Raw genomic sequence first — 25,756 nt, 5'->3', positions numbered from 1 at the left:
ACAAAAATAATGAAGATAAACATTTGTCAATATTGTTTAACACATTTTCATATTTACAAAAACTATGTGGCATAAATAAACGTTTCTTAAAATCTAATATCAAAATCTATGTAATTGTTCCAATTTATATAATTTTGTTGAGGTCCAATTGCTCCTCAAAAAATTTTGACCGCTGCCCTTAGCGCCATCCAGAGGTTTTGATCAGACTTGTTTACAACGACCGAAAATACTGCAGTGAAACACCGGGAATTATTGCAGGTATGTTATTTTATCGCAAATTACGTTTATCTGTTTTTTTCCAGACTTATTGTTGTCTTAATCTCATCTTATTATCATTTTTGTTAATTTATAAAACTTGTTTGTCAAGACGAAACAACAGATCAAAATGTTCAACATGGCATGCAATTGGATGCACTATTTTGATTGTTGAGGAACTTTCGATTTTACTAATATATTTCTGTTTATAAGTACAACAAAAAAGACCCGGAAATTAACCATTTTTAGATATTTCCTTTTAAAAACTGCTATTAGATTTAACGTAAATGATTTTCCCAGATCAAAAGTAGGGTAAAGTGATCTAATTCAGTCACCTGCTTTGGTTCTCAACGAATTACTGTAGATTAACAGCATACCTATTTGATTCGCACAGTCAGTAACTTTTGTCAGACTGTCTGTGATCGAATACAACGCCTGTTGTGTTTCTATGTGCTATTTTTTGTTCTACAGACGCCGTTTAAAAACGTTGCAGTGCTTGATCTAAATCCGACCGGGTGGATCTAAAACCCGACCGATTTGGGCACTTATTTTGGTTTTGGTTTTGGCGTTACTGCCAACTGACAGCATATCAGTTTGGTTCGAAGTCTGTTTGTGATTGTAGAATGTCTGTCATGTTTCTGTGTCATATTTTTAGTTCTTCAGAAGCCTTTAAGAACGTTGGTGTACCTGATCTAAATCCGACCAGCCTGATCTTAACCCGACCATGTTGATCTAATGCCGACCAGAGTTATGAATATGTAAATCTGCATCTGGATAATTATGTACGTTGCTGGGACTGACATTCACTGTAACTGCAACCAGGAGGGGGTTAGTTGGGGTTCCGCACAGGAGATGGTCAACGGGTGTTGGCTCCGAACCATTTACCTGAAGCAAGCAAGCCAAGCCAAGGCAAGGAGTTTATTTCGTGTACCCCCTGGGGGCATTGAAACATTACATACGTTCACTATCTACACACATCCAATAAATACAAAAAGAGTTATGTCAAAAACAAGAAGTATGCTCATTCGTTCAATTACTTAATATACACATTGACAAGTACTATTTCACTCATAATACAAACAAGCCAGTTGACGTGATATCAGGCAGGTTGTTCCACTTCCCTGTTGTAAATATGCATGTTTGTGTGTGCGCCTGCGCATGTGTTTGTGTGTTGTGCAGTGTATAAGAACTGGTATAGGGATCACACACACACACACACACACACACACACACACACACACACACATTATATATATGTGTGTGTGTGTGTGTGATCCCTATACCAAAATATATATATGTGTGTGTGTGTATGTGTGTGTGTGTATATATATATATATATATATATATATATATGTGTGTGTGTGTGTGTGTGTGATATGGCCAAGAAAGGGGATATATATTTACTGGAAACAAAACACACACACGCACATGCACACACACAAATAAAGTCCACATCACATCTGAACTGGTCGGAATTAGATCCACCAATTGAAATAATGGATCTAACCTCGACCGATTTTGTCTGTCACTGCCTGGACAAAAATAGCCTTGAAACCAGCTGAAATATAACATAATCACTTCCCAGACTCATGCTCTATTCACTGGTATGTGAGACGAAGCTAGTGAATCAACTGTTTCTTATATAGTAACGCAACACTTGCCAAACCAGTGCATTGACGTCACAGCGACTTGGCGCCAAAACTGTCGTCAAGTAAGTCGCACACATATGGGGCGTTTTTCGTGCCACTATACATCACCATCGGCTTCCTGTGATGTTCTCATTGGTCAAAATGATCAGTTTATTCCATCGACGAACTGAACAAGGATTTCCTGGGCTGCTGCCGTGATTTGACTGGTATTGCTTGTCATGGGAAGAAGATGACTGTGTAAAGCGATCGGGTTTAGATCGATGAAAAATCAGTTGGAATTAGATCACCTTATCCTAACAGAAGAAGAAGAATAGAATTCCTACTGGAGGTAAGGACTGGTATAGGTTCATTCACCTCGAATAGAAACCCTACTGGAGGTAATGACTGGTGTAGGTTCAATCACCTCGGAGAGGACAAGCATTTAGAAGATTGCTGGTGACCCCTACTGCTAGTGCTACCCCCACTTCACTCTGCCACCTGTATATATCAAATTTTGCCAGAGAACAACACTCTCATTGATATGGGTTCTTTTTCAGTGTGCCAAGTGTGTGCTGCACACAGGACCTAGGTTTATTGTCTCATCCAAATGACTAGACGCTCACGGCTCAGTTTGATGTTCTATTAAAGCTAAAGAAAAAGGGCAAGAGTAGGATTCAAACCCATACCCTCAGTGACTCTGTATTGGTAGATGAGCATCTTATCCATTCTGCCACCTTCCTCCTTGCTTCCCTAGATGGCATATGTGTGTATTCTTGTGTATGGCCTATTGGTTGTACATTTACCTTATTGAGTAAACCCTAAACGATTGATAATTTATTACAAACCATGAGATACTCCACACTAAATGTATATCTTGAGTATAAATTATTTCAGGAACAAAACTAGTAAAATAAAAACAATCTACATCTGTTGATTTGTTTGACTGGAGTAGATACTATGATAGGCATGACTGCAGACTGGCCAGGAAATAAGTGAGTTCAGGAAAAAAAATTAAATAAAATTCTCATCTGAATTATTTTGTGCATGTGGTAATTTCTGTTGTTAATAATCTCTTACAATAATGGAGCAGTTGGTTATGCAATGCTAATACCCATGTCACCAAGTGACCAACCCAGCCAAAAGATGATGACGATATGGATAGATATATAGCTCATATCCTCAGTCAGAGACCAAGCTCTAAGCACTTTACAAACATGAAGTCATTTGCACAACAGGCTGCCAACCTGTGTAATTCAGTCAGGTTTCAGTCACACACATACACACACACTCATACAGACATGCAACATTTTTAGTGATTTTACATGTATGACCGATTTGTTTATTTACCCTGCCATGTAGGCACCCATACTCCATTTTTAGGGGTGTGCATGCTGGGTATGTTCTTTTTTTCCATAATCCACCAAACACTGACATGGATTACTTTAACATATATAATTGATCTTTTGTGTGTGTTTATACACAAAATGGGTTCAGGCACTACCAGTTCTGCAAATATGTTGACCTTGAAGATTGGAAAAATCTTCACCTTTTACTAGTTTTAGTTTTATCCACCATGTGTAACATGTATTGAACTCAGGAAACTAAGGTGAGAATCCAACACTCTAACCATTTGACCACTGCACCCATCAAAAGACTGACAGTAGCTTTAGGTTATATATTGGGTGTAAGTTTTTCACTTTCAGTAAAATTATTATGGATCTGTTTATCAGTGGTCCTGTTCAGCTATTGGGCATTCTCTGCATCTGTCTCTCTTTAGTTCTTCCCAAGCAAAATTTTAAATAAAAATGTTCATGGGTGCAAGCTGCTGGGGTAACTTTTTATAAATACAACAGTAATATTAAGTCATTGTTGTGGGGGTGGGGGTGGGTTGTTTTTTGTGGTTTTTGTGGGTTTTTTTCGTTTATATTTGTTTTGTTTTTTCAGATGTACTTGCACTGGAAGTTATGATTCCAATGAATGAAAAACTGTTATATATGTAAATGTGCATATGAGGTTGACTGTTACCCTTTGAACCAAAAGGTAAAACTGGGTTGCAAACATTTTAAACCGTTGATGATGAGGATTATAAATATCTCAAAACAATAGAGATAGTTCAAGTCATCTCTGTATCTTTTGATTGGTCAAGTTTAGGTCTTCTTATGAAATTATGATACAAACTATCTGGTGACATTATTAAAAGGAAATGTACATGCTGAATTTAAATCTAACATGGAATACAGAACATTTTAAAATATTTGTATCTTGTTCACAAAAGACTTGGAAACCAGTGCTTACAGAGTTCTCATATTGCATACAAAATCAAGTAAAAAGTGAAAAGTAAACGTTGCACCTCTTGCAGTGAATAGCCTGTATGAAAACCTATGACTTTATAAAAACTTACACATATGTGGATCTTGCTGGAAAACCCACCTGACGATTTTATATCTAGTTTTCTATGATTTGTTTAGAATGAACCAAAAAAGGATAAACTGTTGTTTGTTTCAGTTTCTCACAGAGCAGTCACTGCACTTACCCAAATCCTGGTATACATACATATATATTTGTGTACCTGTCAAAATGGATTTCTCCAACAGAAGTTTGTCAGAGGACAACACTTTTGTTGCCATGGGTTCTTTTTCAGTGGGCCAAGTGCATGCTGCACATGGAACCTTGGTTTACAGTCTCATCCTAATGACTAGATGTGCTTATTTTGATGTGATTGTGTTTTAGTTAACTGAGTGTGCATCTCTAAACAAAATGCAAGATATTTGTGAGGAAACTGTATAACTGACAGATATAAATAATGTGCGTGGAGTAAAATATTCTCACTATAAGTTATCAAAACAAACCAGTGGGGATTATTATCTTTATAACAATTGTATTATTTTGATACCTTTTCTTGTATGTAACTTCTTTTTTTTTTAAGTTATATTTTTAATCAGCACACAAACACGTCTGTACTCACAATAGACCACTGGAGAGTTCTTTGCTGTATGACTTGTAGTGGGGCGTCCTATGATCTGTGCTTTCAGAGTTGATAGGTTCTCCTAACTTGCCAGCAACAAAGGCGATCAAGAGAGGCAGAACAGGTGAAAAAGCAGGCTTCTTTTTTTGACTTTCTGCTTCAGGTTTTTTTTTTATTGACTCGCTTGTGTAAACAAAGTGAGTCTATGTTTTAACCTGGTGTTCAGTTGTCTGTGTGTGTGTGTGTGTGTGTGTGTGTGTCCGTGGTAAACTTTAACATTGCCATTTTCTTTGCAAATACTTTGTCAGTTGATACCAGATTTGGCATAAAAATAGGAAAAATTCAGTTCTTTCCAGTCATGTTGTTTAAAACAATATTGCGCCTCTGGGATGGGCACAAAAAAAATAATAAAAAGAAGCCAAATTATATGCAAACTGAATTTACTGTTATGTTTTTTTGTTTTTTTTTATTCTTTAAACTTGGCACTTTGATCTGATGTTCTGACACAACAAGAGCAGTCATTTTTATCATTTTTTGTTCAAACAGGAACTTCTTTTGCTAAGCATGGAAGTTATATTTATTTTGCATGTCTTTGGTGCAGATAGTAAAAAAAGGAAGTTAATCTGTAATTAATGCTAGAGGGGGTTAATTTGCTTTAAATTGATCTTTCTCATCTTAAACATTACATTTTGAAATTATACTCAGAAAGCTTGTGTGTTTTACTCTCAGTGTACAGGGCTTTCACTATGTTCATTCGCCCAAGTGGTCTTTTTCGGAAAATACTAAAATCAATATGACGAATGGACGTTATAGATCTATTGGCTGAGCCAATCGATTGCGTACACATATTTATACATATTCAAAGCGCGTGATCATATTCCTCACGAACGAAGGACGCCATTTTGTTTCAAGTTGTTGACCTGCCCATTCAATCCTATATTCAATCAACAATACACGATAACATGTGATGGAAAGTTGGAGAAGGAGACCGTTAAATATTTATTCTGAGAAAGATTTGTGAACGCCTCATCACTTACTGGATTATGCCCCAAACTGCCATAAAAAATATCAACAAAATCAGTCGGAATTCACAGTTTAAAATAATAAACCATGAGAGTTAATACCCTTGATGAAACGTAAAGATAACCAGTCTTGACTTTTCTCAAAATGAAGTCCTTTTCACTTCATATGACGTTTAGGAAGTACTTGTACTTGGCTCTACATGTTATTAGCTTAACAGAATACTCAATTTTCATATCATCTTTAAAACTATAAAACTAGAATGAACATAAAAGAGAAATTGAATCGACCATGTTGTACTACATTCCCGGCGGGTGTAACTAAACTTGTACATCTATCTAGATCCAGAGAAAACAGCTAAATGTTGCAGTGTGATTGCAGCGATAGCCACGTCTCCTTTACCGCAGACTTAAAAAGAATTTTTAATTGCCCTTAAAGATTTTTTGAATGCCCAAGATACACCAGAATAATATGATTTAAACAGTGTTCTCACTGCGAATACCACAATCAATTTATCGCCCTTAAAAAAAGCATGTTTAAATGTTAAATTTTAGAACATCAGTTAAGGAGCCACGGTAGTGTAATGGGTAAGACAGTTTCTTCTCACCCGAAAACGCGGGGTTCGAATCTGCCGTCAGGACTTTTTTTTTGTGCAGTGGGTGCTATAATAGTATGAACTAAAGAAAAGGAGGACAGCACATGTTTGCTGCTGTTTTTTATGTCGATTGGCGTTGTTCATGATTTTGAGTAAAAGTTGGATGTGCATACGCAAGATCCAAGATGGCCACAGAACTCTCCAGCATGGGCGTGTACACTCACACACACACACCCCGCACCCCCCACTCCCCTCCCTCCCCTCGAAACCCCCCCAAAGATGGTCACAGATCTCTCCAGCGTGGGCGAATACACATGCATGCACACACACACAGTTTCAGTTTCAGTTTCAGTAGCTCAAGGAGGCGTCACTGCGTTCAGACAAATCCATATACGCTACACCACATCTGCCAAGCAGATGCCTCACACACGCACACACACACACACACACACACACACACACACACGTGTGTGTGTGTACATTATATACACAAGAGTATGACAGGCGATTTTTAGATTTCAACAGAGCAGCTTTATTGTTCAATCTCAAAATAAACAGATTAAACCAGTTAGCCACACACATAGAGATACACATTCAGCTTGTTGATGAAGTTATCCACGCCCACATAGTTCCCACATCTCATACCCTCTGCCTCCTTCCTAAAGCAAAAACAAGATTGCTGTTTAGAACTTACAGAAGTATAAATGACAGTGCACAAGTGAGTTTTTACAAACGGGTTAAATAGTGGGAACTGCAACATAAATAGCACTTTAGCAATAACAGTATGTGAACTTTCAGTACATCATCACATGGGGGAAATCACATGTGGAAAGCAGGAAATGGAATATTACTTAGTTGATTTGGGGAGGACTACAACTCACCAACTTTGATCCATCTCTTTTAAAAAAAAATTTTTTTTTTATGTCTCATAACCCTAGAAGCCGATCTTTCAAAGAAGGCATGTGCAAAATCTTCAGTGGTATTATCCATTATTTTCATCAATCAAAAATAGATTCAAATGAATTGCTTCATGCTATGTGATTCACGCACCTGATTTGGAAATAGTGTGTGTTCTGAATATGTGTGCAAATGCACGCGCTTCTTGCAAGAAACATATTTTTCCATGCTAAGTTTCCACTGACACATTATTTGATATATATATATATATATATATATATATATTAAAAGCATCTACATACCATGGGACCACAGTTGAAAGCATGAATGCAGTCAAAGCTTGGGATAAGCAACACCTGAGATATGTACACACACATAATTAAATTTAATTTATGGTAACATGGATGACACATATAATCATGCACCATCAAACAAACAAAACAAAAATTCAACAATGAAAGATAATTTACTGTCATTCATTGAGAAAAAAAGAGTCACATATTTTCCTTAAGAAATTAGATATTGTTGCTTTGTGGTGTTTGTGATCTTTTTGTTATTGTTGTTTTGTATTTGATGCAGTGGAAGTTGAGGGTGGCAGGGGATGTACTTTCCGTGCAACACCCCTTCTAGTCACTTCTTCACGATGAATCAGAACCAGTAGAAATGAAAGGCCAAACTTAATGTCGTTGATGGGAACAGTCACTGAAGTGGAATTCATTTGGGCATTTCCCTTGTGCTCAGACCTGCTGGGTCAGTCTTAATGTACAAAATATAGAGGAGCAAATGAGTCACTGAAGTATGTGTGGTTGGGTAAATATCCAGAAAAATTGATTTCAGTATTAAAACGTTTTTTTTTCACTTTTTATTTACATTTACAAAATTTGAATGACACTAGTTACAGCTCCTGATTAATCCAAGGGTTCATAAAATGCAATTACACTCCCATCCCACTGTAAACTTTCATACTTTCCAGGAAGCACAACACAAAACACTCAGTATAAATTTATACACTTCCCAGGACCCATAATAACACACTCACTATAAATTTACACATTTTCCAGGAAGCATAATGCCTTCCTTCTATGCGATTAGCCTTTAGAGAAAACCAACCAATGTACACCAGTTACATGGATTGATGGGCCAGTTCCACTTTCAGCCCTATTCTTTGCATGCACTGTCATATTGATATTCAGCTGTAAAAGTTGGGGAGTGTTCCCCACCACTGTTTGTACAAACACCATATTTTGTTGCAATGTAAGAATATCTCGGTCCTGAAAATAGCTATTGCCTCAGTGTTTATGTAATGTTTCAGAGCGCCATGTCTGCCAGACCCCGCCCTGTGACAGCCACAGTCACCAAGCCTCCATGGATGCAGGTCCCTGATGCTGATGCTGCCTTGTACAGATGTCAGTCTTTGACCTCCAATGGATCGACAGCATCACTGACGTCCGTTCTTGATCATGACAGCTATGTTAGTGAACCAGAATATGAAGCGGAAAAAAGCCAAGAAGCTTGCAATCAGCCAGTCCCTAACAGCATGGGAGATGCCCAGTCCAAAGTCCACTTTGATGAGCAGCCAAGGGAATCAAGGTGTGTTGCTTCTTTAACATCCTCTGTTCTTGTAGATTTCAGGACTGTCATTCCATCCATGCATTTCAATTTCAGTCATGACTTTGGGGATCTTCAGATTTGAATCTGAAACATCACAAAAAATTCAGACATAAATCTTTTTCTTTGTTTTTTTATTTAAACTTTACCATCATTACCTATTCTCTTCTGTTTCTGATTCTCCCTTGTTTTCTCACTTTTTAAAACACAGTGTCCTTGTTCATGAACTTGTGAACACATACAGTAATAGCAAACACACACACATGCACTCACACACTTTATGCATATCCTAAAAGTAAAAGTGTTGAATATGTCATGTGAATAAAAGAGAAAAAAAATGTTATGTAGCAAGATAAAGGACTATTGATGTTGTAAACCTGCAAAAAATAAATACATTATTCATGGCAGAGTCCACATCTGTGTGTCTTAAGACTACGTGTTAGATAGAGTAAGTATCCGTCAAAGTAAAGGATACATACAAGCATTACATTGTGTCAAGAAATCAGATGAAGAAAATGAATTGTGACTATGCAATATGTCAACAGGAAAATAAAACGACATACAGTGGAGTCAGCTGATAACCTGCGACGCAGTACGTCCACAGACTCAGGGCTGTCACCATGGGAAATGTGGTTGATTCAGAAAGCAAAGGAAGAGAGGAAGCTGCAGAAGCAAGCCAGGCAGCAGAAGAAGCAAGAAAAAGAAGCCAGACTTGCCAAGGAAAGAGAAAAACAACAGAAAGAGGAGAAGGCGGCTGAAGTGAGGCAAGAATGGTTAGAAAAGAAAAGTACAGAAGAAAAGATGAGAAAAAAAGTGGAAAAGTTAAAAATCAAGCATGAAAAGCAAGTGAAACAAGAGGAGGAGGAACGGATCCACAGGAAAGCAGAGGAAATCTTCAAGGAGTGGAAAGAGGCAAAGCAGCGAGAAGAGAAGGAGCGGCGTCAGAGGGAGAAGGAGAAAGAGCAGAAAGAGCAGGAGGCCAAAGAGGCCAGAAAGGAGCAAGCAGAGCAGAGGTATCAGGACTGGTTGAAGAGAAACAAGAAGAGGCCTCAGTCAGCTCCATCCAAGCAAGTCACAGGTAAGTGTCCCTCTGGTAATTTGTTACTTGGGTCTCAGTCAGCATTTGATAAAGTGCTTTGGTTTATCTGGTAATTTATTAGTTGGGTCTTAGGCAGATCTTGGACTTTTATTTAATTAAGCAAATATAACACCTGAAAGTTGATTGTTAGAATGACTTGACCACTACATGTATGATGTTTAAAGACAAAGAAAACCCAAAACAGAAAAAAAGATCATATTTATACAAATTAAATCCATTCATATATAGAATGTACTCCAATATCACAGTGACTTCTTCTTACCTGGCCACTGTCATTTATAGCCTTGTGGTTGCGGTATAGCCACTGGCCTAGATACTCAATGGGATCTGAAGGTTGTTTCTGCACAATTTCTGCCAGAGCAAGTGTCAGCGCTTGACCAAGGTACTTTGTGATGTACTTTCCATCCTCTGAGGTTGGTGCTGGTGCCCGCTCACTGTCAGAACTGATGGTTTTTCCAGTCAATGGCATTTGTTGGTCTGCTGTTGGAGTCTCTGTTGAAATGAAGAAAAATTTTTGAAAAAGTGGGAATTGGTATCTGTAAACTTAATGTCTGTGTGCATACAGATAAAAACAAAACAAACAAAAAGAATATAAACAAAAACCCAACATATTTTCTTTTACAAAGCTTGGGAATATTAATACTTTGTTTTTTAAACAGTGTCATTTACTAGTACCTTCTGCTTGAAGTCAAATCTCTAATGGCCTACATCAGTTTTACTTACACATTACCTAAAAACTATTCTTGTGAACTGAAATGTATACAATAGATATTTGTTCATTTCATGTCATATGGCATATCGGGACATTAGTTTCTCTTTCTCTTTCCCTCTCTCTCTCTTTGCAGTCTACAGGTATGAAACTGATCTGAGTGTCAAGTTTTATATATATTCACTAATTTGGGGGCATACTGTTTTGAATTTGGGGGATAAAAATGATATGTCTTTTTTACATAATTTTTCTGATGTTAACGTCATTCTCACCAGAATTTAAGAAATGAGCAGTTCCAATAAACTCAGAGTATGTAGTTTCATCAGGCCTTGCCGTTTCCTCCTCCTTGGCCATTGGTGTATCCAGAAGGGCTTTCATCCTCTTCACAGTGTCGGCAAGATACACAGCCTGTGGTTGTAGCCAGTAGTCTCTTGGTGTGAGACCCATCTGTCACACAAGACAACAGACGCTGTTGTCCTAATACAGTTCACTGTCTTTGGTCCTGTCTTGTCTCGCCAAGCATTTATGACTTCAGACTGCTTTGTCCAAATGGGGTTAAGTAAGGTCTGCTGTTTAAACCTTTGTTATTAATGAACGGATAGTACTAAAAGGTCAGCAGTCAGTCGTTTTAAGAAATGGTGTGTTCTGTACTCTATATTTAATTCTTTATTGCTTTGAAAGTCCAAGGATTACAGAAGTTTCTTAAAGGTATTCTACAGATAACAGATGATTTTGTCTTTTGGTGCATGTATTTGGGAGAAACCAGTGAAAATAATTTTAATTACGTATGCTATACTCAGTATACTGTGACTGAAACCAATGAAAATCATTTTAAGCCCTTTTGCAATAGAATGTATTAGTTTTATATAAGTTATTTGACCTCAGAGAAGACGTTTCTTTAAGGAAAACCATGTTGAAAAAACAGCAAAAGACAATAACGGAGTAGTGTAGAAAGCAGGTTACCCAGTCAGTGGCAGTAGGATCGGCACCAGCCTGTCTCAGTGTCCTGTACATATTGTCACCATCTGTTGTCAGTGCTGCAGCATAGTGCAGAGCTGTGCGACCCATCTGTTGAAAGAGTTGTGCACTTGTTGTACAGCTCACAATCTCCACATATATAAGTTTATCCATGCTGACTTTTCTTCAACACCAACTCTTACCATTATCTCTGTGTCTCTGTGTGTATGTGTGTCTTTCTCTGTCTGCCTGTCTGTTTCTCCTCTCTCTCTTGGAAAATAAACAGTGCTCGTATACACACACACACACACACACACACACACATATACGTATTTGTTAATTCCAAGTAAGTATTGGTATGGAGATGGAAGTGATATCTGAAAGGACACAAATTAAGGACAATGACCTGAGTAAGTGACATAAATGATTGGTGTTGACTGAATGGAGACTTAGTGGGATCTTACATTGTCTGTGGTGGTGAGGGTGGAGGGGAATTTGCAGACAAGGTACTGCACCATGTGCCAGCGTTTGAAGAGCACTGCTTTGTGTAAGGGAGGCAATCCGGTTTGATCAGCAGCAGTAGCCAGCAGTTCATGGTCCAGTAATCCTGGCAGTTCTTCACTTCTTCCTTCGTGTACTGCAGTGTGAACTGCTGCTACTTTTGCCTGTACATATGGGAGCAAATCATACACACACACACATGCACACGCATACACACACAAGTACACACACATTCATGCACATAGTATCAGTATCATATGCAAGACATGAGATTCTGTAATATTTGACAACATGCATGCAGCAAGTTAAATGTAACGCAAGTGTGGCATTCCAAATTTATGTCATATAATCTGCATGAAAGTGTCCACATCAGTCTTAGTCAAAATAATCTTCATGGTATAAGAGACGCGATACACATGACCATTAAGAAAATGTGATGCAGCTGAGTATAATTTCATTTCTCAAGGTATCTGTTTCTTTTCAAGTATGAGTTGGGGTTACCAAGCCATTCACCGAATATCCTGATGACTACCGGTAGTAACGTGAGAGCAGAAGGGATTGAAAACACTGATTGCTAAGTACTGCACATTTTGTTGACAAACCAATGATGTGCATGAAGTTTATCACCAAACCTTCAGGTGAAGAAGTCTGTCCAGCATTTGATCAGACTGGGTAGATGTTTCCCCTGTGTCCTGGATGGCCAGTGGCCAGTGTGACCAGCCGGCCAGCAGTAGTCTGTCTGCCTCAGCCTCTCCCTTCTTCTCGTCCCCAGCTATCAGCTCTCTCACTCTCTTCTCCACAGCGTCTTTTAGTTCCTCAGGGTGGAAACCAGACACTATCAGGTCCATGATGGTGTTGCCATTCAGGTCACGGATAGCTATGTCCACTCGGTCCAGAAGGACAGTGAATATGGGTAGGTCAGTTCCTGTGTGCAGAGCTTGATGAAGAAAACCCTGACCTTGGCAATCACGCTGAGTGAGGTCAGTGTTTAGATCTGCCAGTAGAGCGTCCAAGGTGTTCACGTCACTTGTCTTGATGGCCTCACTCACTTTACAACCCTCCATACTGGCCGCTGGGCAGAACAGAAAGAGAGAGAGTGTGCTTCAACCAGCTGGGGAAATAGATATATTAGAAAAGTTATTTACATCAGAACAGATATATTGTAAACCTTCAAAATAAAGGTGATGGTAACTTTTTCCCCCCCTTTAGCCTAAATGAAAGATAAATAATGCTTCTTATTTTACAAGATGACTGATACAGGATAAAGAATATATACACAGAATGACTTACTCAGGTTTTTTTAGGGAGAGGGTGGTGGGGGCTTTTTTCTGGGGGAGGTTAAAAAGTCACATCAGAAGTGCTGGTGCAAGAAAATATCACAACACAGAATTCTCTCTGTCTGTATCAATTGTTAGTTTGTGTGTGTATTTGTGTGCATGATAATATAGACATAGTTGTCCACACTGCAACTGATAACTAATCCGGCCAGCCAACAAGTAGACAAAAATGTGGTGAGCAAGGAGGAGCAAACAGTGAAGAGGAGACAGGCATTGTGTACATACACAAAAGGCATGTGGGCCATGGTGGTTGCAGAACCACAGGGTGGTGTACTTTGTCCCGTATCATTTCTTGGATGGTAGGAGACACAATCACTTGCCTGTCCATCATGTAGTAGTCACCTGGACGCATCCCAAGCTGGTGGAATGAAGTAGGTATATATGGAGAGAGTGATGAAGGGGTGAACAAATATGTATGAGTAATGAATTATGTCACATTTATGGTTCACTCATTGCTAACCAGTGTGTAAATAAACTTCTAATTGTCAGAATTTGTAGTCATTTCATTTGCCTTTCAGAAAAGCATTATTACCCTCTGCATTCAAACACCACCAAGCAGGTATGAAGTACAAGCCAAAATAATGCCCACCACTGAAGAAGTTAAGAGTGTTCATGTGTTCATAATCAGTGTGCCAGTCTGTCATACTGAAAAGTGTGTATAAATGGTATTGAATACATGACTGTTACCATCCAGTCTTCAGCTTCTGGAGAGACAAGTGGGAGCTTAAGCTATATTTTAGTGATTTACAACTGCAAACAAAAAACAAAACAAAAGAAAAAAAAAAGCTTAAATCTGCTTCATACCTTATTGTGATGCTGCACAATAATACCAGGCATACCCAATGACCAATATGTTAAAAGACATCTTTTGCATTCTTTTTCATAACCATGGTATACTTTGATCATAAACAATTGCTGTTGCTGTTGGCTGAAAGTGGACTGAAGAGGTTGTTGCACTGACCACGTCCTCCGCATCATCCCTGGCCTTGGCTGTCCTCAGCAGGGTGTACATGTAGTCATCATCATTCAGACAGGCTGCATAGTGCAGGGGTGTTCGTCCAACCTGTCCACAGTCAGAGCACACACTTGGATGTTTAATTTTTCTCTGTAATTTTGAGTGAGATTATGCAATCTGGGGAGGTTTTTTGTTTGTTTTTGTTTTTTTGTTTGTTTTTTGTTTGTGTTTTTGTTTTGTTTTTTTGTTGTTTGTTTTTTGCCCCATTGGTATTAATGCGCTTTTTTTTCTTTTTTTTTTTTTTAAGCTCTGGTTTACTTTTGTTATGTGTCTGTGTGTGGTATTTTTGCATCAATTTTGCAAACTAACTCGATTTCCTGTTTTTACATAGAATGTTTGACCAGTAAAAAAAAAAAGTGTAATTGTACATTAATGAGCAAATAAAACTATTTAATTATGTTATTATGTTCATTTATTTAAGCACCTGCATGAGTGCATATTGGCTTGTACACACTTGTCAGCATTCTGTTTCATACACACACTTTTTCTCTTTTTCTGTCTGTCTGTCTGTGTTGTCTGCCTCTCTCTCTCTCTCTCTCTCTCTCTCTCTCTCTCTCTCTCTCTCTCTCACACACACACACACACACACACACACAGATAGCACACATGTTATACTAGACAGATAGCACACTTGTTACTACAGGTAATCATTTTACAGACAGCAGCTATAAACACTGATGGTACTGACACTGTCCCTTATGTTGGCGATGAAGGGGAAGGTTTGCAGCAGTTGGCTGAGCAGCTTGATGTTGTAGAAGATGACACAGATGTGTACGAGGGAGAGGCCGGCAGAGTCCAGGGAGGTCACTCCAGCCTCTGTGTCCAGCACGTAGGCCAGGCTGCAGTCCACCTCCTGGTGTAGCATGGCGGCCTGGTGCACCTCTCTCACGTCACTCTGACAGACGCACACACACCAAAGACAGTGCAATAGATTTGATTTTAAGTCCGTCCACCATCTGGGATATCTAAAGGTTAAAAGTCTCATTGCCTTTTATGGCCATCAGGTAAATTAATTCATCTTCGCTGTTTCTAGGGTTCGGCATAGCAATTCTCTCCTGCCATTTTAACCTTCTTCGACCAAAGCCAGGTACCCAATCACACGTGGGTGGAATGAGGTTGTTCAGAGTAAAATGCCTTTCCTGAGAACAGCACACAATGCCAAACAGGGCTTCGAACTCTGGTCACTGGTGAAATCTGGATCAGAAGTCCAATGCATGATTTGGCCACAGCACCTTCTGTCCAAGAAAAAAGGATGGGGATGAGGTTAGGAGAAAGGAGTAGGGTGTGTGAGTCACTGTGTGTGTGTGTGTGTGTGTGTGTGTGTGTCAACAGTAACAGAGTTAACAAAGGCAGTTAACTACAAGTTGTACAACAGTATACCGATTTCAGGTTGAAGAATAACCAGTATTCAAAACAGGGAAAATTTCTTGCTGATAGAATTTTTAAAATTTCATTGGATTTCATTGTATTAATGTCAATGCCAGATTCTTCATACAAAGCATTAAAAATGGGGTATTGAAAAAGAATATATTCACCAGATGTTGCATGAGAACAAGCGCACATTACATTTATGAAATACTTGGTCTTACATGAGTTTTAACAGAGTTTGCTAATCAAGCCGGATATAATCAGTTTTGTGCAGTGTGGGTGGTGTCCAGCCTGGAAACTTCATCATGTGAAGACCACCTGACCAGTGATAGCATGATCTCAGACATGTTAAGTGACACTAGACACTATCGCTTGTTATCAAGAGAGAAGAGCCACAAAAAAACTACAAAAAAACAACAACAAAACACCTCAAAACTTACAAGAAACTGTGAGACAGTAGACAGAAACTGAGTCATGTGTGGAGTGATGTGTGGCTGGAGGTAGGTGTCCAGGTAGTCCTGGTCAGGCCAGCACTGCCAGCCATCCTGTGCCAGTGCTTGCAGGGGCGGGAGGTCTCCACCAAGGATGCGCCCCGTGATCACATCCAGGAACACGGTGGTCAGGGTGGAGTTCTTGTAAGTGGTCATGGACAGCTCCAGCGGGGTGACCCCATCACAGTCTCTTTCGGCAGGGCTCAGCTGAGTCAAGAGGAGAGACAGAAGGCCAGGGCTGACGTTGTAGGCCACTGCCAGGTGCAGGTAGCTCCAGCCCTCCATGCTGCGCTGATTAACATCCTCCCCTTGACTGAGCCAGTACCTCACACTGTACACATCATTGGTGATGATGGATTCGTACAGACGGGTCTCTTCAAAGGGCACGTGGCTGGAATGAAAATAGTCATTCAGCTACACGATGGGTTGAGCTGCAGTATGATAAACCAGCGGACTGCTTGTTTACACATGTACAAATGTATATATATGATAATAATAATGATATTTATATAACACTGAATCTTGTGCAGAGACAAATCAAAGCGCTTTTGTCCCTGTCATTCACAAGCATGCATAACTCTAAAACTGGAGAAACTGAGGACAAGGAAGAGGCAGGGAAGGGAGGCTATTTTGGGAAGAGGTGGGTTTTAAGGCCAGACTTGAAAGAGTTGAGTGCGGAGACCTGATGAAGCGAAGGAGGAAGTTCATTCCAATTGCAAGGTCCAGAGACAGAGAAAGAATACAGAAGTATTCTCACAAGAGCATGTTCACCGTGAAGAAACATCACGCAGAAACTACCAATCTCCCAAATACAGCTGGCACTTCTGATAGTAAAGTCATAGTTTATGTGGCATATGTAGACACCCACATACCCACACACACATGTGCGCGTGTGCACAGGTGCACTCACACTCTCTCTCTCTCTCTCTTACTTGGAAATCTTTCTGTGAGTGTTGTTGCCAAAGGAAGCCACAGAGGCCAAGATTCTCCACCGTTTGATGCTTGGATTTGCATCGTGAGATCTGGGGGCTTGAAGACTGCTGCGACTATCTTCATAGGTCAGGTGGTTGGTGTAGTCTTTGGGTGGCCGGCTAAGGCGACATGCTATTTCCTCCCGCATGTGATCGATGGAAAAGAGGTTGGCATCGTTCAGGAAATCAGTGGGCTTGAGACCATTCTGAGATGTACACACAGTGAAATAGGACAGATTTTCAATGCCAGGGGTAATTCCTATTTATTTTGCTCTCTGTCTGTCTGTCTGTCTGTCTGTCTCTCTCTCTCTCTCTCTCTCTCTCTCTCTCTCTCTCTCTGTCTCTCTCTCTCTCTCCATCCATGCCTCCCTACCTCTCTCTTTCTCAGCTTCATCTTTATTTATTATGTATTCACAAATTCAAATCCAGGCCATCTGCATGTAAGCTCATACATTAATTGCTCTTACTGTGACACACATACACACACAGACATGAATCATTACAAGCGCCCATCCATACACACAGACGCACACACACCACAATATGCAAACATGCACACAACCACCAATGTATACACACCAGGTCAGACACATCTTCCCTGGCACCAGCTCTGAGCAGCTGTTTGTACAGAATGTTGTCCTGGTACTCGTGATATGCTGCTGCATAGTGCAATGCTGTCCGACCCATCTGCAGGAGAACAAAGCATACTTTACATTTTCATCTCTGTGTCAGTCTCTCTCTCTCTATGTCTCTCCCTACATTTTCATCTCTGTGTCACTCTGTGTGTGTGTGTGTGTCTCCCTCCTTCTCTCTCTTTCTCTCTCTCTCTCTCTATTTTTCTGTCTACTTACTGAAATAATCTGCTAGCTCTGGCCTTTATTTTGGTGCAGCGCCATGCAACCATAGACTTCAAGTGCCAATCAAAAACAAAAGCAGACTCCTTAAGTAGTGGAACTCTGCTATTCACCCGCAGCATACCTTCCCCTTGGAAAGAGCAGTTGTGAGCCTGTTTTCCGCCATTCTACTTTGGTGTGGAGACTAAAGTGTATTTTATATTTTCATCCCTTTCTCTCTCTTCATCTTTACCCCACCCACCCCTCTCTGTCTGTCTGTCTGTCTGTCGGTCGGTTGCTGTCTTCACCATCACTCCCAAACCAGACAGGGCGTTAAGGCTGTCTGCTTATACAGAGATGCGAACACACAATCTTCTATCCTTCAACTTAAAAAAAAAAAAAAATAAATAAATTTAAAAAAATGAATATATAGTTATAACTTATGTATTATTCTGATGATATGCCATCGTACTTCTGATCTGACTGAAAAGTAAAATTAGAAAACCTTAACTTTTAATCCTTTGCAATACAGTGTACACAAGTTGCATGTTGATGCATATAACTTGAAAACTGCAGAGTAGTTCAAAATATAAAAGAAAAATACTGATAGCAAGACATCGATTTTTTTTATATAATAAACATACCCAACTCACCCTAAACCATGAATGCCTGCACACACACACACACACACACACACACACACACACACACACACACACACACACACATCATGCATACATGCACAGACAGCTTTAGGAAAGAGACACATACATGGTCGGGATGATTAACAGAGTGAGGGAACTGACGGCTGAGGAACTGCACGATGGACAGCCACTCAAAGAGGACAGCCTTCTGCAAGGGGGGCAGGCCAGTGTGGTCTGTCACCAGCACCAGTTCCTCTGTCACCACTGTCTGCACCTGACCCAGCTGACCGTGGTGCACCGCCTGGTGCATTCTGTCCACCTGGTCCTGCAGCAGGGTCAGCACAGCACAATACAATACAATAATATACAAATTGCAGTGCAGTGCAGTGCAATACAATACAATAAATACAGTACAATGCATCTTCATTCATCCATTTGGAAATCATTTGTGCTCGTCACTCACCCAACACAGTAATTATGTCAGCCCATAGGTGAGTCCCAGTACAAACACACACACACACACACACACACACACACGACAAAGTTTGGACCAAAAGATCAGAAAGCTACGTATATAAAGCAAAATACATACAAGCAATTAATACATGACAGCGGCTTCATTTCCACACACACCTCTAATCACACACACACACACACACACACACACACACATGACAAAGTTTGGACCAAAAGATCAGAAAGCTACGTATATAAAGCAAAATACATACAAGCAATTAATACATGACAGCGGCTTCATTTCCTCCACACACACCTCTAATCTCTCTCACACACACACACACACACACAGTGTTTATAAAATAACATGCATATTAAGAAAAAAACATTTTCAGAATAAGTTGTTTCCATAAAAACATCATAAATTGTCAAAAGCACAGGGCGGTCAGCATGAGGCTGGACGCTTAATGTTTACCCCGGTCACAGCTGGTCAGTCATGCCCCATCATTTGGAGGAGGATATAAGATACCAACATGCATGCAAGTGCAGCACAACAACGACAACAACAACAACAAACGCACGCACAGCACTGCACATGCACGTGCACGGACTTAAGTGTTTTTCTTGAAGTGTTTGTACATACAAGCACACATAGTGACATTCTCACTCATTCACTGATTTACTCCGAGAGAATACTCATATGTTTCTTGTAAACAAAATGAAGGCATACCATATGATATTATTTCTGCTCTAATGTTTTTGGTTGATAGTTGGATATTTCTTGGAATCCATTCAATTTACCAGTGGGAAAGCAATCTTTTCTGTCTTTTTATTTTTTATTTCTATTTGAGCAGAGCCTATTGATTTTATGCTGAATCTCATGATGGGAACCAGTGAAGAAAGCCAAGAAAGGAGAAAGTCTGGGCTTCACTCTTTAGTCTGAAGGCTTTTGAAAAGAGAAAGAAGAGGGAAACAGAATTTGACAACATCAGCCCAAGTTGGCTGTGTCATGTGAAGCAGTGGCTGAGTAGTGATGTGAAAAGTGGGTGTCCATGGGTGATAGTTCCATGCGTAGCATACACTTAGCACACATAAAATAATCCACACCAAAAACCAAAAAATGGTGTCTGACAAAATCATGTAGAAAATTCCACTTTGCTGGTGAAATAGATACACTTGAAGGCAGAAAAACACAACAACAACAAAAACAAATTGGTGGCACTTCTGTGGCAATGTGCTCTCCCCTGAGTGAGCATCCTGAGTTTCACTCAGAAAATCTGCTGTGATTGTACAATAGAATACAATACATTACAGTTCAACATAGTACAGTAGAACACAGTACAACACAGTGCAGTACAGTACAATGCAATACAATACATTATGGCACAGTGTAATTATTACAATACAGTACAACACAACACAACACATCACAATACAATACAACAGAACACAATACAGTGCGGTACAATACAATACAATGCAGGCTCACCTGCAGGCTTAGAATGTCCAACTGACAGCGGTATCCTGGGGTGAAGGGGTGGTCTTCACAGTCCTCTGGGGCGAGCTGTAGGGGGGGCCAAGCCCGCCAGCCAGCCTGGAAGAGATGCAGGAGGGCCTGTGTGTCATCACTGTCCTGCATACCTGCCACGCGGCGGATCAGCTGGTGTTCAACCTCAGTCATGCGATACCTGTAGATAGATGTGTATATTGTGTATGATACTGGATAGTCAGATGTATCCAGCTATGACCATCAGAACTGTCCCAGCTATCTGGGCTGGAAATTGATAACTGTAGAGAGTGTCTTGCCAAAGGTATTCCTCACTCTCTCGGCCAAGAGGGCTTTTGGACAGTCGGTGTTGGAATGGTTCCCAGAGGCCAATTGGCATCCAGGGCTGCAGCACTAAAAGCTGGTGTAATCTTGCCTCCAAGTTTGAGAGTCATAGTCCTTTAAAAGCCAAAGTATTAGATGAATTCACTTGTATTTACATGAATGGAATGTTGATGGTAGAATTTGCAGGTATGAAAGGTTGGTCCTGTTGTTAAAGTAATTTGTCTTGGAAAATAAATTACTGCTTTGTTATCCAGATGTTTGACTTGAGGATTCTTCCCCACACTAACTTTCCCTCTCCATGTACATGTGCTCACATGCTTGCACACCCACACACATGCTCACACATGTGAACACACACGCGCTTGCGTGCACGTGCACACACGTCACACACACACACACACACACACACACTGTCAGACACCTTCCATTTGGTAATAACTTGTTTATTTTGTGTGTCATGATTAATTTTATTAATTAATTAATGGTCTGGTCCATGTTATGGTGAAGTGTCAAAGTTGGATCTTCAGTTGCTCTTTTAGGGAAGGGGGTGTTCACTTTACTGTAAAATGAAAAATCCCTTCTGTTTTTGTATTGTAGTTTTTCATTTTTGCTTTCTCGTGTGCTTTGTTTTCAACTTCCACTGGAGAATTTACATTCACAGAGAGAACACTAAGATTAGAGAATTGAGAGATGAGGGGGGAAATAACCCAGCTCAGTCAATCGTTTGTACCCAGAACTTGACATTTGCTAGGCATGTGTTTTAACAATTGGTCATCATTCTGTTTCCAATAACTAATGGCTATGTTCCTGTTTTAATTTCTGCTCTTCATTTTTGTGAGTAGGGGTGTGTGTGTGTGTTTTCTTACTGAGTAGATGGGTTTCACTTGCCATCAAACACTGCAGAATACCTTTAATTAAGTTGTTTGGTTGAAATCAAGTGAAACAATTGTGAACTCTCTTACAAACAGTGGGATCTGTGTGACACGACATTCAGAATGATAATCATTCTGTATGTCACAGAATGGAAAGCACTCATAGCAAAGCAAAGCACAGCAGCTCCCCAGTCACTAACTGAAACAGCATGAACAATATAAACAACAGTGACTGATAATTGTCACAGAGGTGGCTCTTTACCTTGCTGCCAGATCTATGGCTGTGTGTCCGTTGTCGTCACGGAAACCCAGAAAGACTTTCTGGGCAAGGTACTCCACCAGCTGCATCTGCCCCAGCTCAATGCAGATGTGCAGGTAGGACTTTCCAGAACTGTCCCGCAGGTTGACATCCTCTGCCCCAACACTGCAGCCAAGGGCTGCCAGATCCCCATCCAGGATGGCTTGATAAATGTCACTGTCTTCAAACGCCATTTTTTAGGTTGTGTTGTGCAAAAAATTTTCTTTGCTCTTTTCCTTTTTTTTTTCTTTTTTTTTTTTTGTACAGTTGAAAAAATTAGAGTTGAAAAATAGCAGTAATCATGATAATTTCTTCAATTTGACGAGCAAGAACATGCAGGAAACATCATGATCACTACATAGCTCAATAATCCTGAAGAAAACGATGCTTATCACACCAGGTTGGCAGTTTGATCTTGCACTTCACGTTCACACACAGTCTAATTTTGTCTTCTCTGGGTTTGATATCACGGTGACTGTGGGAAGGAGAGCTTGAAGCTGTCAGCTTTGGGAGTGATGGCACCACAGAACTGCACGGGTGTAATGTCAGCAGTGTATGTGTCATTGATTTGACAGCACAGTCATGTTTGTTGTCAAGCCTCCATCCATCCAGGCAGCAGCAGAGAGGAGCCAGCAGTATGCTAGCTGTCTTCAAGAGTGTTTCCATGGTGACAGTGCTGTTTAAAAGCCTCTGGCCTCTAATGGTGGTTTCTATAGCAACTGTAAACCTTAATGCTTCCTATGGCAAACACGCAGGCAGGCTGTCGGCAGGACAGTGGTGAGGGTGTGCCTTGTGCACACTGTCCCTCCCTCCCACTCATTTCTCACTGTCACTGTCTGTGTAGATGGCTATTGATTTCCATGGTCAGACAAACAGAACAGTTAATGAAATGAGACCAGTCTTTTCCCAATACTGGATACAAGCAGTGGGCTTTTGGAGAGGCATTAACTAGTGCCGCCAAATGGGAGATTGGTACAAATCATAGCCAGATATAAGAACCAGTGATGGGCTTGCACAGGGTGTGTGGTGGTTCTTGAATGAACAAACTGTTTAATATTGATACACTGCATTGCATGTTCATCTGCTTAAATCGTCCAAGCACTTGTGTTTTATGTGATCTGTGAATGATTTGTTTAGTTTTTGTTGTTTGTTTTTTTTCAAAGAATTCAAATTCACGGAACACAGTCAAATGAAGCTGTTTGTCTGTTTGTCTGTCTCTGTCTCTCTTTCTGTCTCTCTGTCTCTGTCTCTCTCTCTCTCATCCACACACATCACTCACATATATACACATGCACACTATTTATCTCAGTCTCTGTCTCTCCCTCCCTCCCCTCTGCCCCTCTCTCCTTATCTTTAGAAGACAGTTACAATTGATGCAATTGTTGGTGGGTTGGATATCATATGTACCTGGCCACTGGTTCTCTGTCAAGCTTGTACATGATGGTCAGATATGGTGTATATGTCACATTATGTGGCTAAGGGCTTTTCAGATGCTGCGTTCTCAAGTTCAGTAGAGCTGAAGGTAGTGCTCCAACCATCTTGGTATTTGCATTTTTCAAACAAATGATTTCACCAGTTTTAGACTTCAGGGGTGCTGTCTTGTTTGGCGATGGTCTGACACTTTCCTGAGTTCTTGAAACATTCATCCAGCATTGCCATAGCCAGAAGTCAGCTGTATGTCTGAGCAGCACCGATTGTCATTGCGTTGCAGGTCATAATGAGGCAGGAGTAACGAGTATTCCACAGTGAGCGAGTACAGGTTTTGGCTGTCAGGACATGCTTTGGGAAACCAGTACTGCTTTGTAGTCTTGTGTCCGGAAACTTGTATACATTTCTCAGCATCTTTTTTTTCACCCGCATGCAAGTTGATGGGAAGTGCTCAGCATCACTGAATTAAAGTTGTCTTCTTTAGCAACAAAAGCTACTGTATTTGTTTAATGTTGTGTATTAATGTAGTTGTATTTGTTTAATGTTGTGTATTAATGTAGATACATCTGAAAAAACTACAGGTGTTTAAATTGTCAAATGCAAAACAAATGAAAAAAAATGAAGCAGAAAAACAACACAAACTAATGGTGCATATTGCCAAAGAGTGTCTAAACTTAAGAGTGTTCTATTCCTTCCCAGTTAGCATTTCTGTAAGGTGTGGGATTTTCTGACATTTACAATTTGTTGTGCTGGTGTGGTCTGTTTCAGGTTACAACAACAACGCAGCTTACCCCAAACCTGGCTATGTGAATCCAATCCCCTGGCAGCATCCAGCAATACCCAAGGTGAAGCAAGAGAAACCAAAGAAATCGCGACCCAGAAAATATGTGTGGAATCCAGATAAATATTTCTGAGACATTCCTCCTGTGTGTTGCTATTGAAAGACAGTCCATTGATGAGTTTGAACTTTGCACAAGACATGTTTGTAAAGGGATGTTTCATCAGTAGCTTTCAATTTCATCTTTGGCCAGCCATTACCTTACAGCTTCAGAGGAGGGGAAATGCATCACAACATTGGGTCAGCTTTCCAGGCATATTGTGATATTGTTATTTTGTTAACTTGTATTGTTTGTGCATGTTGTTGTTTTTCCATGTTTCTTTAGCAACAACTTGGTACTGTGCGTACAGTGTGTGTGAAAATATGTGTGTGTATGTGTGACTTATGTCAGAGTCCATCTCTCAGGTAGTAATCAGCAGAGCCACTCCATTTTTGGCATTTTGTAATGTATTCAATATTTGAAGATTGTTTGTTAATGGCCATCAGTATCGTTTAACATTGACCAAGTTATACCCAGTATGTAAAACTTTGAATGTTACATAGCTACCCACAGCTCAAAAAAAAAAAAAAAAAAAAGTCGCATAGTTTTATTCGTAATGTTTTTGACAAAATCTTGCAATGTGATATGTAGTAGAAGTTGTCATTTTTCTGAAATATTAGAAACTCAGATTAGTAACCGAAAAACATATTTGTTTTTAAATCTTTTTAAATGGGGTGGAAAAAATGTTTGCTTATTATGTCATTAAGCAAGATAGCCTATCACAACATCTGGCTTAGTTCTAACAAATTAAACCTTTTTTTTTTTTTTTTTTTTTTTTTTTTTTTTTTTTTGATTGAATTACATTTTATAATATCATTGTAGTTCAGGATTATGAGGCAAATATTGCAATTGCAGCTGTTATGCCAGTATCTGAATAAATTGAAAGTGAAAACAAAATGTTGGGACACATGAAACTGTTAATGCCATCATTAGGTATCAGGTATGGGACATGCATAGTGGTCCTTTCCTGGACCTTGCATAAATATGAAAATAAGTTTATAAAGTTGATTTGTGTTATTTGTGTTGTGTGTTTCTGTGTGCATGAATGCATGGTATGTGTACTGATGTGCTTTTCATTGAATAAAAACACCATTCTAAAC

At 39.8% G+C, this 25,756-nt stretch overlaps 3 protein-coding genes across 4 annotated transcripts; 1 reads left to right on the top strand and 2 right to left on the bottom strand.

Annotated features, from left to right (window-relative positions):
* Positions 1–172: 172 nt before the first annotated feature.
* LOC143297909 (uncharacterized) lies at positions 173–25,750 on the top strand. Of its 2 annotated transcripts, none has more exons than XM_076610465.1 (4): positions 173–258; positions 8,673–8,950; positions 9,514–10,046; positions 24,547–25,750. In XM_076610465.1, exons 2-4 carry the CDS (start codon positions 8,679–8,681, stop codon positions 24,690–24,692), a joined length of 951 nt encoding a protein of 316 aa, XP_076466580.1. In that variant the 5' UTR covers positions 173–258; positions 8,673–8,678; the 3' UTR covers positions 24,693–25,750. The 2 variants fall into 2 exon arrangements, with proteins under 2 accessions (XP_076466580.1, XP_076466590.1); XM_076610475.1 differs by lacking the exon at positions 173–258 and adding an exon at positions 4,297–4,426.
* Positions 8,940–18,094, bottom strand: LOC143297902 (uncharacterized). Its single transcript, XM_076610452.1, has 12 exons — positions 17,996–18,094; positions 17,378–17,622; positions 16,395–16,836; positions 15,275–15,481; positions 14,533–14,634; positions 13,797–13,929; positions 12,867–13,306; positions 12,198–12,398; positions 11,740–11,844; positions 11,049–11,223; positions 10,330–10,559; positions 8,940–9,055 (listed from the first exon to the last, which is right to left on the bottom strand). The coding sequence occupies exons 2-12, from the start codon at positions 17,563–17,565 to the stop codon at positions 9,044–9,046; spliced, it is 2,235 nt and encodes a 744-aa protein (XP_076466567.1). The 5' UTR covers positions 17,566–17,622; positions 17,996–18,094; the 3' UTR covers positions 8,940–9,043.
* Positions 17,836–22,591, bottom strand: LOC143295809 (uncharacterized). Its single transcript, XM_076607443.1, has 5 exons — positions 22,315–22,591; positions 20,839–21,037; positions 19,021–19,218; positions 17,996–18,103; positions 17,836–17,850 (listed from the first exon to the last, which is right to left on the bottom strand). The coding sequence occupies exons 1-5, from the start codon at positions 22,542–22,544 to the stop codon at positions 17,836–17,838; spliced, it is 750 nt and encodes a 249-aa protein (XP_076463558.1). The 5' UTR covers positions 22,545–22,591.
* Positions 25,751–25,756: the final 6 nt, after the last annotated feature.

This window comes from Babylonia areolata, chromosome 2 (genome assembly GCF_041734735.1).
Source record: "Babylonia areolata isolate BAREFJ2019XMU chromosome 2, ASM4173473v1, whole genome shotgun sequence".
In the NCBI taxonomy this organism is placed as follows: Eukaryota; Metazoa; Mollusca; class Gastropoda; order Neogastropoda; family Buccinidae; genus Babylonia; species Babylonia areolata.
The sequence above is the reverse complement of the archived record's forward strand: the minus strand, read 5'-3'. Positions and strand labels throughout refer to the sequence as shown.

Excerpts from the sequence above, each read along its gene's own strand:
- LOC143295809 (XM_076607443.1), bottom strand. The coding sequence starts at position 22,544 with ATGGCGTTTGAAGACAGTGACATTTATCAAGCCATCCTGGATGGGGAT. Across the intron at positions 21,038-22,314 it reads GCCATAGATCTGGCAGCAAG|GTATCGCATGACTGAGGTTG; the intron begins GTAAAGAGCCAC and ends ATCTATCTACAG. Across the intron at positions 18,104-19,020 it reads CTGTTAATCATCCCGACCAT|ATGGGTCGGACAGCATTGCA; the intron begins GTATGTGTCTCT and ends GTTCTCCTGCAG.
- LOC143297902 (XM_076610452.1), bottom strand. The coding sequence starts at position 17,565 with ATGCGGGAGGAAATAGCATGTCGCCTTAGCCGGCCACCCAAAGACTAC. Across the intron at positions 14,635-15,274 it reads TCGCCAACATAAGGGACAGT|GTTGGACGAACACCCCTGCA; the intron begins GTCAGTACCATC and ends GACTGTGGACAG. Across the intron at positions 11,224-11,739 it reads ATCCTACTGCCACTGACTGG|ATGGGTCTCACACCAAGAGA; the intron begins GTAACCTGCTTT and ends CTTGTGTGACAG.
- LOC143297909 (XM_076610465.1), top strand. The coding sequence starts at position 8,679 with ATGTCTGCCAGACCCCGCCCTGTGACAGCCACAGTCACCAAGCCTCCA. Across the intron at positions 8,951-9,513 it reads GAGCAGCCAAGGGAATCAAG|GAAAATAAAACGACATACAG; the intron begins GTGTGTTGCTTC and ends ATATGTCAACAG. Across the intron at positions 10,047-24,546 it reads TCCATCCAAGCAAGTCACAG|GTTACAACAACAACGCAGCT; the intron begins GTAAGTGTCCCT and ends GGTCTGTTTCAG.